The sequence below is a fragment of the Harmonia axyridis genome, chromosome 3, assembly GCF_914767665.1.
Source record: "Harmonia axyridis chromosome 3, icHarAxyr1.1, whole genome shotgun sequence".
In the NCBI taxonomy this organism is placed as follows: Eukaryota; Metazoa; Arthropoda; class Insecta; order Coleoptera; family Coccinellidae; genus Harmonia; species Harmonia axyridis.
This window is the reverse complement of record NC_059503.1, coordinates 5,556,232-5,576,206: the sequence shown is the minus strand read 5'-3', so window position 1 is coordinate 5,576,206 and position 19,975 is coordinate 5,556,232. Positions and strand designations below refer to the sequence as shown.

General features: G+C 36.2%; 1 protein-coding gene across 4 annotated transcripts in view; it reads left to right on the top strand.

Moving 5' to 3' along the window:
* LOC123675910 overlaps positions 1-19,975 on the top strand; it is a 157,251-nt gene that overhangs the window by 128,366 nt on the left and 8,910 nt on the right. For all 4 annotated transcript variants that reach the window (XR_006746830.1, XM_045611474.1, XM_045611476.1 and 1 more), the window contains 5 exons: positions 10,181-10,429; positions 12,264-12,512; positions 16,296-16,555; positions 16,691-16,985; positions 18,819-19,191. Coding sequence is in view for 3 of the 4 variants with exons in the window: in XM_045611474.1 (XP_045467430.1) it covers positions 10,181-10,429; positions 12,264-12,512; positions 16,296-16,555; positions 16,691-16,985; positions 18,819-19,191 (1,426 nt within the window). In the remaining variant the exon portion in view is untranslated. The remainder of the gene's footprint in view (positions 1-10,180; positions 10,430-12,263; positions 12,513-16,295; positions 16,556-16,690; positions 16,986-18,818; positions 19,192-19,975) is intronic.

Genomic DNA, 19,975 nt, shown 5'->3' with positions numbered 1-19,975 from the left:
AAGATGAATATTTCGCAATCAAATCTATTCCTCCGTTTACTTTCAAAGTCAGAATTGATATATGACGGGTTCTGAAGAAAATGATTTCGCATCCTAAATATCTTCATTCCACTGAAGGAAGAATTAACCAACAAAATTTCCATTACATTTTCTGATTTTAGCAATGTTAATACTGGTTTGAGAAATCATGTAGAATAGGCATATGATGTTGAGGCTCTTAGTACGTCAAATTAGCAGCTACGTAGCCAGATCGAAAAATCAATCAAGTATTTTATAGGAAATAGAAATATTTCACCATTTCCCGCCATCAGTCAGAACAGTTTTAATAATAGGTTACATTTATCTTTGAATATTTATTCTGATTCTGAATACGAAAAATTTAAGAGTTATCGAGGAAAAACATGAACTGAGGAAATACTACAATTTCTAACTGAGTGGAGTAGTCTATGACTCGGTCTATGACTTCCGGAAAACATAAAAACTAAAATCGAAATTTGGATAACTAAATTAGACATTTCATGAAATGTCATTAATTATTCGTAATTGAAAATTTTATTGGTTTATGGATTTTCAACCTATTGGATTTTATATATTTGGGTTATATAAATACAGAGTATTCACTAATACACATATGATGATATTAATCGTTTATTCTCAAGACAACTAACTCTATCTCAAAAGCAAGTAAAGTTCACAAGGCAGAACCAAAGGACCTGACAGAAGCCAGGTTAGAAGAGACTGTCACTCTAAAGTCTTATCCCCGACCTTCGCTCTCGACCACCGAAGGTCCATTCTTGTTTTCTCTCTCGATGGCCCTCGATGGCCTCGCCACGCGCAGACTCGTAGCGCCACCGCACGACATGCAATAACACTATCAAGTGTAGGGTTGGTTGTCTCTCTCGTAATCTGTTCGGATGAAGTAATATTCTAACACTCCCTCCCTTCATCATCGAACTACAACCAGCATTCTCCACTCCAAGTCTAATCTATAAACAGAACTCAATTAGCTTATACTCTAGTCCCTAGAAATACTCTGAAAACAAAAATTCAATGAGTTAGTATTAAATTATTAGTTTTTGAGTTAATCCCTTATGACCGTCTGATGGTTAAAGGTTTTGTAATTATGTCAGCCACATTCTCCTTGGTTGGAATCCATCTCACTGTGATTTTCTTTTCTTCAACACATTGTTTTATGAAATCACCATGTGTTTCAGCCATATGTCTTCTAAGTCCAGATTTCTCTCTATGTATTAGGTCGTCATCTAAACGATCATCAAATACCTTTAGTTTGTGATCACCATCTCTCTTGGTGCAGTCTCCAGCGGATTTGTTATCACACCAGACTGTTATAGGAAACATCAGTTTTCCTATCACAAATCTAAGTACCTTGTCAAGAGTTATTAATTCTTGATAGGCATTATTCATGGCTAGGTATTCGGCTCTACAAGTGGACAATGTGACATAGGTTTGATTATGGCTCCTTCAAGCTATTACATCTTCAAACAATCTAATAACATACCTTTCAGTTGATGACAAGTCGGTATGGTCTCTAAATGTTGCATCGGTAAATGCCTCTTAGTTTCCAGTTTGAGCGGTGAATTTAAGACTTAAATTCACAGTACCTTTCATATACCTGACGATTCTCTTTACACCTTTCCAATCAGCTTCGGTCGGCTTCAATTGTTTTCTCGTTAAATAGTTAACAGCAAACGTAGTGTCTACCATTTGATGGATACATTAAGCTACCAATAGCTTCTCTATAAGGAACTCTTTTCATCTCTATAAGGAACTCTTTTCATCTCTATAAGGAACTCTTTTCATCTCCATAAGGAACTCTTTTCATCTCTATAAGGAACTCTTTTCATCTTTAGTTTATCTGAGTCATCTTGTAGATTCTCCGATTGATTTCTCTTAATCCTATTTTCAATCTGTCTGGTTTCCATAGGAGTATTTTGAGCATTGCAGTCATTCATATTTAATCTATCTAATATATTCATGGTATAATTTGATTTATTGATTTATATACCTCTCTTCTCGGTTTCTCTTTATATTTATATCATTTCTCCTCCATGTATATAAACAAGTCCATGTATATCATTCTCTGAACCAAGTTTCTGGATCTCTTCAGTGAATCTCTTATTACATCTCTTTGGACTTATCTTCAGTCCATATAGGGCTTTCTGGAGTTTATATACATAAGATCGTTTGATCTCATTGTCAATGTCTACTCCATCAAGGATCTTCATATAGATCTCCTCTATAGTGCCATTTAAAAAGGCAGGTTTTTACTTCTGATTGACAAGCATGTAAATCATACTTATTTATTATTGCAAATGTAGCTCTAATTACAGGAAGTCTAATGTCATAGATATTTTTGACCTTAAAGCCTCGTATGACTAATCTTACTTTGTATCGTATAAGACCATTTGCCTCTAATTTTCTCTCGAATACCATTTCGAGTCTATAATGTTTGCCCGTTTTCCAGATATTTGAAGATTCCTTTTATCTACCAAAATCCAAACCTTATTTTGTATCATGGAATCAATTTCTTCTTTTTATAGCTTTCTTCCATAAGTGGCCTTCTCTAGAATTTATAGCTTCCTTGAATTTTATTGATTCTCTATTTAATGAAGAAATAAGACAAAGCCTCATATCTTCTTCTCTATCAGGTTTCTCATATTTACCTAAAATAATAATATTAATAGTTTGATCTTTATTGATAACTAGTTATCCAAAGGCAATCGACCGAGGTCGTTCAGCCCAATTTCTAAAATATTATTCTCTGAGTAATTAAGAAACCTTGCATAGCTTACGTCCTTTACGATTTTCTTTAAGTGTAGCAGGGTATTGGCCTTTTGATCGGCAGTTCCCTTATTTTGGCTCTTTCGAGTTTTTCATCCAATCCCAGTCGATTATATTTTCCTGGGTCTGTAATTTTTCTTTAGTGTCATCAAGTTGTTTATTTCTATAAACATCTTTGTAGGCAAGTTTCTTGTTAAATCTCACATGTAGCTCGAGCTTGAATGCCACGTCAAGTATCCTGTAGCGGTATAACCCACTAGGACAGCTTTCAGGGCACATTATCCAAATTTCAAGCTGGGTTTTGGAATCTTAATGTATGCGAACATCGCAATACATAATAATACTTACAAATACTTCCAATACATCCAAAATCTCTCAATTTGATCAAAGTGGCATTTTGCATTTGGTGCAAACTTTGTCAACGGTGTTTGATATCTGATAGACTTGTGTGTTCTGTTGTACACATCTATAGATGCATCAATACCAATCTCCCACATACTCTTAGGTAGTCTGGAATCAAAAATGTATGTACGAACCTTCTTTTGGATCGTCAAGTTAAACCTTTCCGCTCTCTCATTCTCTATATTTTCTCTACTCAGTACTTCTGGGAATTTCCTTTCGGTAAATCTGTACCTTAATCTGACCTGATATAATATACCTTCTCATTTTTCTCCAACAAGTTTCTTGTTGATATTAAGAATTTCTTTAATGCTTCAGCCAACTCATCTTCTGTTTTAATGGATATGCTTTAGCAAGTCTCCAATAGTCTTCTATGTAGACATTAATGAATCTTTACTGACCTGGATGAGATGGTGGTTTAATAAGTTCCATCGTGTCAGTGTGTGTCAACTTGTTGTTTCTCAGCTCTCATTCTGTCTCTTTAAAATGTAATTTTTCCATTGTCGATATGATACATACTTCACGTTCTAAGTTTTGGAGTGATTCCAAGTTATCGATCTAAATTACCTCTCTACTGATATGACTGCAATCCCAATTTTTCTTGTTGCTCAGATTGTGTTTCATGTGTTTTGTCAGTTGAAACTTGTGAACTTTCTCTTTAGGTGAAAAGATGAGATTATATTACTTCTCCCTCCCAATCGCAGATTCTGGTTCTCCCTCCGAACCTAATAACTCGTTATTGGAATGTGTCTGCGATTGCAAGCTCATCTCATCTTCTTCGCTTATCGTTGCTCAACTCTCTAAAACAATCTCATGATTAATCTTATTGTAAACACTTAGGATTTGGAATTGTCCTCTAAAACAATTTCATTATTAACCTCATTATTAACCTCATTATAAACTCTTAGGACTTGTTCTCTAAAACAAATTCATTATTAATCTTATTGTAAACACTTAGGACTTGGACTTCTAAGTAAATATTGAACCCAGAGTCTGCGAGTTTACGTAAGGGAAGTAAATTCTCAGAAATCTCTTTCTCTGCAAATACGTTTTGCAATTTCTTAGTATTCTCATTTCTAGAATCTAAATATAAGATTAACTCACCCTTACTATCGATTACAATGACTGCTATCTCGTTTTATTCGCTCTCTATACTCATATTTTGACATCTCTCAAAGTTTCTCAAAATCAGACAATCATTTACGATATGGTCTGTTGCTACAGAATCTGCAAAGAAGTTAATGATTGGATCAAGTTTACCTGTTTTAGTTTCTCTATGCTTTATACTTCCAACCCTTCTTGCCTTGGAGCGACCCTCTTTGTTGAATCTCTTACTCTCTCTCATTCTTCTCTGGTCTACGTGGCTTCGTTCTTAGTGTTGAGACGTGGCTTGTTCATCCTACCTCTACTCGATCCTCTAAATTGAACGTTTCGTTCATGCCACCATTGTTAATTCAATCCTCTTACTTGATTGTCCCACAACCGAAGCAGAATCACTTACTTACTCTGTTGCCTCAAATTGGAATCAGTTGACCAGTGTCTCTCTTTGTTACAACGGAAGCATTTTAATTTATGTACCCGTTGAACTTTTGGAATTTCCTCTTCAATTTCAGACCTCTTTTCAACCTCTAATTTCTCTGATCTCGTCTAAATTACCTTCTTGGTTTGGGGTCTGTCTCCTGGTCAGATCTGTATTTCGTAACTCGGATATGACTGGTAATACAGCCTGATAAAGTGCAGATCTTATCTTTTTGAGCAGTTAGCTCAATCACACCTCGAAAGCTTCATACTCTCATACTATCGAGTCGAATCTTTCACAGAAATCATCGACCGATTCGTATTTCTCCATTTTAATGGAGTACAAGTAAGCTCTTACCTGAAGTGTGAGTGTCGCATTTGACTTGCACTTCCTGGAGAACCTCAAACCTCTACTTACTTCAACAGGGTCTCGGATATTGAAAGTTTTCTTTTAATAATTCTCCTCAATTCTGTTTATGATAATATCTCATACTCAACTACTTCTCTTGGATTTGTTGGCCTCTGAAAAAGTTTGGTTACTCGTACTTGGCTCTATGACGTCCAACAAATCGTTTGTCAAAAAGCTCTGATCATAGACTGTCCATCCAGATCTTAAAATTTGAATTCTGCTCTGCAACATAGATTAATTTTTAAATACCTGGGTTTTCTAATATTCTAGAATTTAACCCCAAAAATTATTCTTTTAACTCTAATCACCTCTGTGAAATGAATTAATTTTTGTTAAATACAGCTGGGTTTTCTCAAACTCTTAAATCTCTAAAATTTAATCTCAAAAATATTCTCATAACTAATTACCTCTGTTACATGAATAAATTTTAAATATAGCTGGGTTTTCTCGTACTCTGACCTCTAAAATTCCACCAAAAATTTTCTTACAAATCTAATTACCTTCTGTAACATGAATAAATTTTTGTATACCTGGGTTTTCTCGCACTCTAATCTCTAATATTCTCTACTCTACTCTACTCTATTGTCGACAATTTCTACTCTCTCAAATCTCTAAATCTCTAATATCTCAAAAGGGGGTTTTGTGTAATGACTAAAATTTCTCTAGCATTTCTCATCCATCTCTTACGTATCACTCGTTGATACTGCTCTAGTCAGCTAAAATCAAGGAAATGGGCAATTATTAATTGCATGAAAAACTTACATTGGTTCTGACAATTCTCTCTTTCCTCGTAATGCATGAAACCTATATCTTCTGCACTTACGGAAATGGTGGAATCGCTACGATAATCCACCAATGGTTTTCCTTGATTTCCTTTGGCTGCCATCTATTTCAGGATTTATGAAACAAAATATTTATATTATGTATCTTAAGATTTTTGTGCATTATATGCTCTCTTAGTACATCTATTACCAGGTATAAGATATAAAATTTTGTTTCGTGCTTCTGAATTGCCTCAGACGCACAGCAATCTGATACAATCCGAAACGGAATTATCAAGTTTTCAAATATCACCACCTCATATTTGTAAACCTTACTACAAAAGCGGTATCACGCACTGCAATGAAAACCTGTTGAGTTAGGTATGGCCATTTTACAAATACGGGATGAATACTTGAATCCTATAATATCCCTAGCTTACAAACAAACAACACAGCACAGCAAGCATTGTATGAAAGAAGCCCTGAAATAATAGTTATCACTAATCTTACCATACTGCAGTTTTTGTAGTTTAGTGAAATAAATAATTCCCCAAATTTTTCATCAATATATATAGTCTCAAAAACATCTCAATCTCTGGATTATGGTTATGGAATATGAAACATCCAATTTTACATGCTCCAAGCAATGTATGTAGAATCTTCAAATCTACATGATCCAATTCTCTAGTTGTGGTATGTAAATTCTATAATATTATCCAATCTAAAACAGAAAGTATGTTAGCACAATTTCTAAAGTTTACATAATCTCAGGCTCTGAAAGGTTTCAATAAACACTATAAAATTTCCTCATGTAAACCTCTCGAATGATGTATGTACATCTCTCAAATTATGGCTCTGAAAAATACTCTAAATTCACATAATATAACTTTCTCAAATGATGAATGTGAAATCTCTAAATTTACAAACATCTAAATCAATTTGATACAATGAGTATGCAGAATCTACATCTGCATCTATAAAACATGTGTATAGTAAAATATCTCATTTCACTAATCTGAATATCTATCATCTAAATCTATAAAACATGTGTATATTAAAATATCTCGTTTTTCTAATCTGAATCTCTATCATCTGAATCTATAAAACATGTGTATAGTAAAATATCTCATTTCACTAATCTGAATATCTATCATCTAAATCTATAAAACATGTGTATAGTAAAATATCTCATTTCACTAATCTGAATATCTATCATCTAAATCTATAAAACATGTGTATAGCAAAAATATCTCATTTCTCTAATCTGAATCTATCATTTAAATCTATAAAACTTGTGTATAGCAAAATATCTCGTTTCTCTAAACATCAACTGTCAATAACCGTTAAGAATCAAAGTTGATTCCTTGTCTAATAGATAAGTAAACACATTAACCAAATATAGTATATACTGTATAACAGGAATTCTCTATTTCAGGAATGAATATGAAATAAATCATTTCCATTCACCGAACTAACTAAAATATCTCTAGCCTCATAATTAAGTTGAAATTCAACTTACCTCAATGTTTTTCTCGTTGTTTACACAACATATTTTCAGAATAAGTGTTTACCTCGTTACAGCGCAGTTTAAAGCGTGCACTGAGCCTATAACCTATTGGATTTTATATATTTGGGTTATATAAATACAGAGTATTCACTAATACACATATGATGATATTAATCGTTTATTCTCAAGACAACTAACTCTATCTCAAAAGCAAGTAAAGTTCACAAGGCAGAACCAAAGGACCTGACAGAAGCCAGGTTAGAAGAGACTGTCACTCTAAAGTCTTATCCCCGACCTTCGCTCTCGACCACCGAAGGTCCATTCTTGTTTTCTCTCTCGATGGCCCTCGATGGCCTCGCCACGCGCAGACTCGTAGCGCCACCGCACGACATGCAATAACACTATCAAGTGTAGGGTTGGTTGTCTCTCTCGTAATCTGTTCGGATGAAGTAATATTCTAACACAACCATCTTAAAGAATAATTTATTACAATTAATGAAATTTCGACTTTATAGTTTCTTTTTATGTTTTCTGGAAGTCATAGACTACTCTATTCAATGACAAATTGCAGTTTTCCTTAGTTCGAGTTTTTCCTCAATAACTCTTTGAGTATAGGATTTGCTTGAGACCCCTCTCTCTTTATACCTACGTAAAATTTACTGAATGAATAAAAAATATAGGTTTTTTCCAAAAAACTTTTTGAGTGACTTGATGTCACTCAAGGACCTCAAGGTCATGCACCTATTCTACCCTAGTTTGTCTTATCTTCAGACAGAACATTTCCGAATTAATCTCAAACATCGTGCTCTTATAATTCTATGCAACGATCAGTTCATCATCGTTGATAACGTTCCTTGATAGTATATTACAGGTCGAGAATAAAGAATAATCAAATTATAACACCGTAGAATGACATAGTATCATTTTTGATGTAACAGCGAAAGATACTCACGTCACAATTTTTCTGAAAGAATCGACATCTGAGTCCCATACATACGCAAAAATATTATTTTTTTCTGATCGAACCAATATTGAGCTATATCGCCTTAGTTACCATGTGTCATAACACACTCATATTTCCCAAGGGAAATATGAAACGTCAGTTCATATTTCCCTAGGGAAATATGAAACTATTTCTTTATTTAGTAACAAAATGGAAACTGCAATTGTTGAAATTTCCACTAAAAGTATTTCCACCAGATACAAAGGAAGAAGAAATATCTTGTTCATAATTATTCGACGACGAGACTACAGTTTTCTTGAGAACATTCCTTGCAGCAGCAGTCTCGGACGATTCTCCCAAAACGGTCTTCAAAGATTGTGATGCTGCAGATGGCTCACCCTCCACACCTGCTATCATCTTCGCTACCTTATTTTTGTGCAGCATACTGTCCGCCAGATAGCCTTCTGCAACAGACGAACTTTTCCAACCACCATGTCTCTTGAGTGTTGTCATTGAGGCTCCCGCATCGGCAACCAATGTCGCGGATGTTCGTCTTCCACAATGACCTGTATAGGTTTTCGGATTATCTAAACCCAACCATTCAGCAATCTTACTCGGAATTTTTCCGAAGGTATTTTTGCCGACAGGCTGAAGAGTACACTTCTTATTCCTATAAGCTACGAAGAACCTAAGAACGCCTTGCGGGCGCAACGCTGAATACTCCCTCACCAAACGAGCAGCACCCAGATCTTCTTCATCAATTATAGTGAATATTCTGTTTATATCATTCTTAGTCTTTGAGACTTTTATTATGATTACCGAACCACGATCTTCGATATCTGAAGATAGCATATTCACCAACTCTCGTGTTCTGCAGGCGCCAAAGATTTCCATTATTAAAACAACCTTCAAAATTATGAATGTAAAAATCTTATCAACAGAGGAAATCAAAATGAAACTTTTACCTTATACATCAAAAAAACGTCATTAGGAGCTTCACTCAAGAATGTCTTGAGCTGCTCCCGGGACAACACTGATGATTTTTTAGGAACGTATCCTTTATTTTTGTTCTTAACAAATGCTTCGACTTCATCGAATAATTTGACATCAGTTTTTTCCTTCAAATGTAGCATTGATCTTAACATCGATAGTTTCGGCCATAACGTGTTTGGAGAATATTTCTGGGACTGGGGATCGAATGAATTAATCATACATCAAGAATAACAAGAATCAGAGCAACATACCAAATCTTGGAAATATGCTAACAAAATACTATCGCTCACACCGTCCACCAATTTTTTTCTTTTCCACTCCTGAAAGCATTCGTACTCTTTACTGTAGGCAGCTTGAGATTTGGCTGGAACCAAAGATTCACGGGCCTTTGCCGCTTGAGTTTCGACGTAGTTCGACATTTTTTCATTAATTTTATTTTTGACAAGACGTCAAAATGAAACCAGTCAACCAAGATTCTCAGAAACATGGCCCATAGCAACGTTAAAAATTTAATTATTACAAAAATATACAATCTAATAATAATTTTTCCTTATCAGATTGTTTCAATCAGAAAAAAACTATTGATTACACCACGGGAAATATGAATACATTTCCCTCGGTTGTCTATACATCCCTCGGGCTCCGCCCTCGGGATGTAACTTTGACAACCTCGGGAAATATACTATTCATATTTCCCTAGTTGTAATAATAGCTATTTCAACTCAAGGGTTTGAAAAGTGTGCGCCTATGGTTTATGACTGTTTTGCAATTATCTCTGGCCAAGCGTTTTTACAGACTACTTCAAGTGACTTTGGATGTACTATAACCAAGATTATCTGCTGTTGTAGCTTCTCCCCGGCGACCAGATTTTGGCTGTGAACGACGAAGACGTCAAGGGTGCACCTAGAGAGCACGTGATATCCCTGGTGCGGGCCTGTACGAAGACCGTGAAGCTCACTGTTTGCCAGCCTCCGGAGCAGCAGGGTGCTAGGAAATCAACCCTCTTGTCGGCCAGCAAAAAGGCCAGGCTCAGAAATAAACCCTCCAGAGTGAGATTCGCGGAAAGTGTTTGCGTTAATGGCGCCCCACTGTTTCCGGTAAGCTACTCGAGAATATCAATTGATTTTGCTAGTAATCCTGCATATTTAGTTAATCTGTAAAAAGACCAGGCACTGGTTAATGTTAGTATTGTTTGATAAATAAAACGGCTGATATTTGGAAATGAATGATGAAACGAAAAAGAAGTACAGTTTCCAATAGTGTAATAATATCATACGATATTAATTATTTATCTGGTTAATGTATCAGCAGAATGCCATCAACATAACCATTGTCAGGCAGTAGGTCTCCACGCTATTACGTAGGAATCATAATCGAAAGTAACCCAAGGAGAATGCATGTCATCGAGGGAGAATAGCGATATACCGGTTTCACCCTTATTAGTGATCATCAGTACCGCATAACTCCACCCAAAATGATAAACAAACGAAATAGCAGGTATATCGCTATTCTCCCTCGATGACATGCATTCTCCTTGGGTTACTTTCGATTATGATTCCTACGTAATAGCGTGGAGACCTTCTGTCTGACAATGGTTATGTTGATGACATTTTGCTCATACATTAACCAGATAAATAATTAATATCGTATGATATTACACTATTGGAAATTGTACTTCTTTTTCTTTTCGTTAGTATTGTTTCTTTAGAATTTCATGCCCTTGATAGGAAAAGCTAATCATGAGACTCTGGTCAACGCTGGTTCCCCAGTTATAGGGTGTTCAAAGTAGACATTACAATAAAAGCAACTGATGTAATATTATCATAACTTTTGAATCACTTCTTGAAGAGATTTTTTGATACTTTCCAGCTGAAAGGCTATCATTAATTGATACCTAAGGTTTTTAATTTTTTAATATATTTATCGTCTTTACTTACGAGTAACATGACTAGGAGAAAAACGTATCTGCTTAGCTGTTCTGTCCATACAATTTTTTTTTTATTTTTTTTATTTACTTCTTTAGTCTTGACCTCTAATACAGAACAAGTACTGGTGACAAGGCCTATCTAACAATATACAAAAAAATAATACTATAAAATATTCAAAACAACAACAAAGTTAAACTAAACAAAATAAATCTTTCAGGTACAACTTAAGCTTTTTTTTAGTTCTTATATACTTTATTTCTGGTGGTATTTGGTTAAATACTTCTATTGCTCGGTAAATTAGGGAGTCCTGGGCTTTCCTTGTAAACCTGAGTTCACTTCTGATGGTACCTCTATCTCGGGTGTTATGGCTATGCACATCCTGTACTAGCGTAAATCTATAATTTGACTTTATATAATTTTTCGTCATGCCATGTATCAGTTTAACTTGTTCCAATTTCTTTAGGTTATGAATGTCCAAAAGTTTAGTGTCCTTATATAATATTGATGTAGGTGTTAACATGCCATAGTTGTAAAATATTTTTATAGTTCTATTATGGAACACTTGTAGCCTTGTTAATAATGTATTTGAGGCATTTCCCTAACAATTAATAAGATACCTCAGTCTGGAGGAGATCAAGCTGTGGTAGATCATTTTTTTGTGTTGTGTACTGATCATAAATGAGCATCTTCTCAGTGAACCCACCACAGGAGACATTTTATTTATATTAATCGTTCATTTTCAATTTTAATTTGAAATTGATTATTTTCTTATTGTCATCGAAATATTTAAGCCATAAGAATATAATAACAGCTCTCCGGAATAACACCTTATCCAGCAAATCTCTCTCCTCTGAAGCTCCTCTGAATGGGTAACTATGTTCTTTTTTGATCATTTATTTTGGCCATCAACTCGAAGGTCTTGCACATCCTAATCTTACTTGAACTTCCATAGACGAAATCTTTAATGCAATGTTACAAATAGTTGTTATTTTTATTATTTCAGGCTTCAGCGTTCTCCCTGGGCGATCTGTGTGTTGCACCGATGGCCAATGTCCTGAAGGTGTTCCTGGAGAACGGCCAGACCAAATCCTTCAAATACGATGCCTGGACTACTGTCCACGACGTGATGTCCTCGCTAGAGACGAAGTTGCAACTGCAGGCCACGGAACACTTCAGTCTAGTCGTTGAACACATCAAATCGGTCAAGAGGAACAAGCTGACTCTTCTGGATCCCCAGGATACTTTGGCGAGGGTAAGACATCCTAGTCTTGGTACTTTGCATTCGATCGCAATGAGTAGCACAGATAAAATAGACAAAAGTGGTATAAATTGAAGTAACAAAGACCAATGTTTGCAGGATATTTGTTCTAATATTCCTCAGTACTACCTATCCTATTCCTCAAGCTTCTTCCTGGAAACTGGGTTGGACATATGAGGATACTGAATCAACTAGATTCAAACCTCCTCGCAAAACCATCTAAATAAACCATAAATGACCGTCCTAGTGCAATAAGTCTCGTAAATCGTCTGGACAAAAAGTCATCCATATGGTTCACAGATGGATCAAAAACAGAGAAGGGCACCGACATTGGGATATACGGACCTAAACTGAGGATCTCTAAAGCCCTGGGAAGTGAGCCCTCGATTCTGCAGACCGAGATAATGGCTGTTTATGTATGCGCCCAGGAGTGTCTCAAAATGAACCTCAAGGGGGCGCATATCTACATCACCACGGACAGCCAAACCACGCTGAGATCTCTGGAATCGTATTGTCAGGGGTCTTTGCTGACTTGGGAGTGCCGTAACATCATAAAGCAACTGGCCAGAGGAAATAAGGTGACTCTACTATGGGTACCAGGGCACTGTGGAGTTGAAGGAAATGAAAGAGCGGATGAACTTGCAAAAAGTGCATCAAGGTTAAGACCTGCTGGACCTGAGCTTTTCTGTGGGATAGGAAAAGACCAACATAAAGCTGCGGTCCAGCTATGGGAGTTGAACAGTAGGACAATCCACTGGACTAACACTCCTAGACTTGTTCAGGCAAAGAAATTCGTGAAGATTTCACCTACCTACGCCAAAAAGCTCCTGAAGCTGACGCGAGCCGAGCTTCGGGTGATGGTGGGACTGCTGACGGGGCACTGTCTGTACAAACATCATTTGTACCGTATGGGAAAGTCAGCAGACGAGATTTGCAGGCTCTGTGCATCGGAAGCAGAAACAGCCGAACACTTGATATGCAAGTGTCCGGAGCTGGCTGGCCTAAGAACCATTCACATGGGTAAGCCGGTCCTGGATACCAGGATACCAGGGGGCCAAGGCCCCCAAGGAGGTTGTCAATTTTATTAACGTCGTTGACGATCTCCCTGGGTTTCTATCAATGAGTAGGGTAGTGAACAAAAGATCTGCATGGTCGCAGTTCCCGGAAGGCTTACCGAACCAAAACGACCTCAGTTCAAATAAATAATAATAATAATAATAGCCTATTCCTCTGCTACACCCTGAAGAATCCAATAATACCCACTTATCTTAACCATTCTGAACATTTCATAGAATACAAATGATTTCTAATGGTGTGAACTAGTTCATACAATTCCATGACCGCACATTATCGTCCCAAACTTAATCAAAGCTCCATAGACGTGCTATTTATTGCAATCCCCCAATTTCCTACTGCGCCACCGTCTCTTTGTTGTCTTTCAATATGCGCATTTCGAAGTGGTTAATTTGCTGCTCTAAATCCTGTTTACTCTTGGGATCAAACGAAAGTTTGTCGAAGTTTTTACAGTTTAATTATCCGCGCTAATCCTGGATACGATCAAAGGGTTGAAATTAACGAAATTTCCAGGACTAAACTTATTGTTGTTCTTTTAGAGATTTTCATTATGAAAATTAGTGTGGAATTTGTGGAATCTTTGAATTCCTGTCTTGTACTCTGAATATCATCAGTATTTTTCTCCAAATTCATTCATTAATCACGTCGACTTTTTGACACTGGATCAAACGTTAGCTTAATAAACGTGAAAGGAGAATTATCTTATTGATGGTCCTAATTTTCTCCTTTTTTTTAAATTCCTAACTTCCGAAAGCTACAAGATCTGAACTGAACGTGTCTGAACGATCGCAGTCTTCAGGTTTGGTCTTTCAACTCAACTGCTTTTCAGATTTTCTTTATCAGATCAAATCGGCAGTTCAGATCGACAGTTCTAATCAACAGTTCGTGTGTACAGTGCATCCCATTTTGGGTGAGACACCCAGGTTTCTCGCTTGTTATTTAAGATAGAGCCTTGCGGTTTTCACGTTCCTACTTTTGAAACTCAAGTTGGTCTAATCAGATTTTGCATAACTGTTTCCGTTCAAGAGGTACAGGGTGATTTTGGAAATTGATACTTTTCGGACCCCTCCTTTATCTCTGAAGTTATTAGAAATAATGCTGAGATACAACACAAACCTATATTTTTTTTAATGGAACACTCTATATATCATTACTTCGTTGAATTCGTTATTTTTTTCCTTGTATGTATGATACTATGTAGGTAGGATGTTCAGAAATGTTAAAAAAAACACTAAAGCATCAAATAATAATGATTTTTTGTAAATGGGCCATGAATTTTCTATGTTTCGATAAGAGGATTATTACTTTTGATTTTTAAAAGTAGTGAGTCATTGATGATACAAACATCCTTGTTGTTATTATGGCTACTATGCATTTGGGAGCATTGTTTCATCAAGTAGGCATTGGAGGGAAAAAAACCAATCTGATCTAGGCTGTTATCACTATGAATTATTGTTAGTATTATTGATTCTTCTTTTATATGGGAAATCCATTGTCCATTAACAAAAAATCATCATTATTTGATGTTTTAGTTTTTTTTTTTTAATTTCTGAACATCCTACCTACATAGTATCATATATCATTTTGAAGAAAAAAATAACGAATTCAACGAAGTAATGATATACATGGTATTCCATTGAAAAAATTCAGGTTTGTGTTGAATCTTCAAAAACAAACCCCGAAAAAAAAATTGAGTACTCCACTGGATTCTACGCAGAATTCTGATTCAGACATAGTTTTCAGATCAGCATTATTTCTAATAACTTCGGAGATAAAGGAGGGTTCCGAAAAGTATCAATTTCCAAAATCACCCTGTATCACTCGAACGGAAACAGTTACGCAAAATCTGATCAGACCAACTTGAGTTTCACGAAAAAGTAGGACAGGAACGTGAAAACCGCAAGGCTCTATCTCAAATAACAAGCTAGAAACCTGGCTGTCTCACCCAAAATGGGATGCACTCTACAGGGTGGACAAATAAGCGAGGTAAGCGGCTATATCTCAGGATCCACTAATCGTATAGACTTGCGGTAAAATTTTTTACCACTAAAATGTACAAGAAAACACACTGAAAATTGTTTTGAAGTTCATACCTGTAACGCTAGGGGGCGTAATAGCTATCGTCGAGTAGAAAAATGAATTTTACTCGAAAATGTTTCATATGAAGTTGAAGAAAGAATATAATCACTGTAATCCTTGGAAAATTCTCTATCATTTTGAATTGTCACTTTCGATTTTACGTCATCCAATAAGGGTAGGGGGGAGGGAGAAATCTGTCTGATTGAAATGCCTGTAACTTCAGTTTGGCTTCAGTTTTGAGCAAATTAGATCTCGTCTGGAAGATAATATTTTGTTGATTGAGGACAAAATATATTCATGATAAATTTGATTTTGCTGCTTTCTATAGGGGGCGCTAAGTCAGAAGTTCATTGTTTTGTTCATTTTACTCCGAAATTTCAAATGTAATGATTGGATTTTCTTAACAGAAATATAAATTCCATCAAATTTGCATGAAAAAACCTACAGATCGCAAAGCGATAGTTTCAGGCGTTCTGAAGTTATGGCCGAAAGAAGATATTCTTCAACTGATGCACTGCGAAAAACCAAATTGTGTCTTTAGGTTCTGACAAAAACAATTTGAATTGATTTGAAGCCAACTGTGTGTGCCAAAACCTGTTTAATTCATCACACTATCTTTTTCAGATAGCTTCCAGGCCTGGGGCTTACAAGTTGAGATGCCTGTACCGGGTAGCTTTTGTACCCCCTTCGGCTGCTGCATTAGCTCAAAGAGATCTCAACGCCCTCGATTACCTATACACGCAGTGCTGCAACGACGTGATACAGGAACGTTTCGCACCTGAACTCCAGTACGACACCGCCCTCAGGTTGGCAGCATTGCACATATACCAACATGCGTTGGCGAACAACATAGGCTCTGGAAAATTGACGATGAAGACCATAGAGTGAGTTAAATAGTTTCTGTGAATGCAAAATGTGATAAAATCTTATATTTTCCAATGTGTCTTCACACTTAACATAACCTCAACTAACCTATAACTCGTTTAATGAGAACTCGAAGTTATTGATGTGCATTTCAGAAGGGATTTCGGCTTGGAACGGTTCGTGCCGGCCTCTCTGCTCGAAAACATGAAACGGAAGGAGCTGAGGAAGTTGATAGCGCACTTCCTGAAGCTCCATTCGAGCATGGCCGGTCCTGGAAAACAGCTGACGGCGCTCCAGGCGAAGCTGCACTATCTGGACATAGTTGGCCAGCTGCCTAGCTACGGCGCCAAGTGCTTCTCTGCAGGACCCAGGGGCGACTCGATGGAGAGGGTGATTTTGGTCAGTCCAAAGTTCGGTATCAGTCAGATAACAGGAACGAGGAATTCTATAGTGAGTTTATATACACAAGAATTTTATCAATTCTTATTTTTATAATCGAAGAAATAGAGGATTTGATGCGTTGATTTTGAAAGAATTTATTTTCTTTAGTTTAAAATATAACACAGGGTTTGAGTGGCAGAACAGAGGCATTATAGAATGCCATCTGAACTTCGCCCTGGGATTGTTTTGCTTTTCTGTTCATTTGTAACGAATTTAAATCAATAAAGTCCTATTATAATAACATACAAAACAAAATATAATAACATACAAAGAAATACAAATAAATAAAAAGAAAGAAAATAAAAAGAAATGAAAAAATAACTTACTAACCTGAAAGAAATCAAAAACAATGCTATATCTTCGAGATTCTTAATTCACACTTCCAACAGCTGACTAAATATAACATGAACATAGAGATACGAAGTTTTGTTTTCTCTGAAAATAACAGATTTATTTTCACATATTTATATTCAGAGAATTGATCGGGTCTTTACCTGATGGAAATCCATTAAACTCAGAATTTAATTGAAGACAATGATTCTGTATCCTCTTTGTATTATATTATTTTCACATTTTACATTTCGAATAACTGAAATTTTAAAATGTTTCTGCACTTCTGTCATGTCTCAGCAGAAGCTTTACTGATGTATTGTACCCTATCTTAATCTAAATTCAAAATTAGATTCTCAAATATATGAGTAGATTCCTGCAAGTAACATCAATATTTAGAGAAAAAATCAAATTTGATAAGTTCTGAGTATAATATTTCCAGTGTCACTGGCCTATTTCGTTAGATGTTGTAGTTTTGATGAACGTTGACAATTATCTCGAATTAGTTTTGACAAATGTTGAAGAACTGAATCGTATAATGTTGTGCAACACATAATACATCTGACCTTCGTGAATCATTCTAAGGTGTGTTATTAGAGATGTATTTTCAGTTGCTTTTTATTTTTGGATGGCCTTTTTCTCTTGGACAGAATTGAATTTTTTATTTTCATCTGGACTAGCATCGATATTTTCCAGTTTTTGACGGAGAAATCATTCGTCACGTCCGAAAAAAGTTCATATTTTTCCTAAAAAATGATTAATATATTTTATATATAGCTCAATAATTCTTTCGAAGTGCAGCATAAATACAATTTAAGATTTTAGTAACTTGACGGGATGAAATTCTATGAATCGCACTCTTCCGCTACTCTATGGTACCTATTGTAGGGGGATTGTTGTCTGGGCATAGAATTTCAACTTGTTGCCGCCAGATATGATGAAATTTGTTATTCCTTTTAAATGGGCAATTAAATTTTTGATACCATATATATATAAAAAAATTATAGGTCATGTTCAGGAATAAAACTAATGGTGGATTCATGCACCGTACCTAAGAACTAAGGACTAAGAACTTTGAATTAAGAACTTAACCTAAGAATTCAGTGGCGTTTATGCACTCTCTTTTTAGATCTTAGTTAAGGAATGCGCACGTGCTCGAACTACTTTCTATTTGTTCTATACTTTGATGTTTGACATTGATATTGATTGTGAAAAAATTAAATTTAATTTTTTAATTTTCATTGATATACGCGAATAACGGAACATAAAATGATAGAAACTGGTACTTGTTAATATTGAAATTCTATGAGGCGCAGACGCACTTCTATATTTTACCTGAGCCCTTAGTTCTTAGTAAAAAGTTGGCCTGCTAATGTTAGTTCTTAGTTCTTAGGAAACGTGCATTGATTTGTTAGCGTTCAATTCTTAGTTCTTAGGTTTAGTCTTAGTTCTTAGGACTGGTGTATAAACCCACCATAAGTTGAAACGAAACTAATAGTAGCGTGCTTTTAGCCCGTCCCTATCGCCAACATAGAGGAGATGCGAAGGATAGAGGTGAGGAGCGACGACGAGATCAGTCGTAGCGTACTCATCCGCTTACAAAACGACAAGATGGTGTCGATCTGTCTGGAAGAGAGAGACGCGAGCGAGCTGGTTCTTGTGCTCAGGGGCTATTTCAGATTGACCACCGGCCAGAACCTACCGGTGGACCAAGAGGAAGCTGCTCCAATGGACGATCTGGCACCTCCCTATCTCTCCCAGCACAAGGTGGTACCCGAGAAATGGAGCTACATCAACAACAACTCGATGAAGACGGCGTGTTTCTCCATGCAGCCGGTCTACCAGGTCATCAACCGCAAGACCAACGGCCTCTATAATACGATAGGTATGTAATAAACATGCATGTTCGTTTAAGAATCCTAAAAACATTGTATACTTTTGAATATTTCAAACTTCTGTCTGCATTATGCATCTCCTAAAATGGTCCAACAGCTCTTCAATGAAATGGCTTTCCATCCCAAAAGCAATGACTCACTTTTCTCTACCTTACCACTCTGAGGAACTTGAAATTATATAGCCCTGTTCATTAATATCCCAAGAATGCCCTAACACCATTAAGCAATTGACTAGAGACAACAACGTCCACTCCTGTGGTTGCCAAGACACTGTGGTCAATGAAGGTTTAAAGGGTGTCAACTTACGGAACTCACCCTTCTGTGGCCTTCGAAAAGTACACTACACAGTGGCGATCTGGCAATGGGATGCAGAAGCAAAGAAACTCCTCTAGGGAAATACATGCGGACTTGAGGAAGCAAAAATTATTTATCAACTTATTGCTGTATTAAACCTAGAAGCTTCTGAAGCTATCACAGTCTGAGCTTCAGGTCATTGTCGGAGAACTGACAGGACACAGTCGATAAAGATATTATTTGTGTCGAATGAGCCTTAAGCAGATGAAGTTTGCAGATTTTGCAAATCGAGAAATAAGAAGCCTATCACATGTTGTGAAAATTTCTTTATCTGGCTAACCTAAACGATATATTGTCAGATTTAACATTATAGAAGTCCTTCTCAGGGCTGATTCAGCTTAATATTAGAACAAGTGATTGCTGTTCTGAAAGATTGTTCTCTAACCAATCGACCCCAAAAATAATTCGGTGTAATCATCT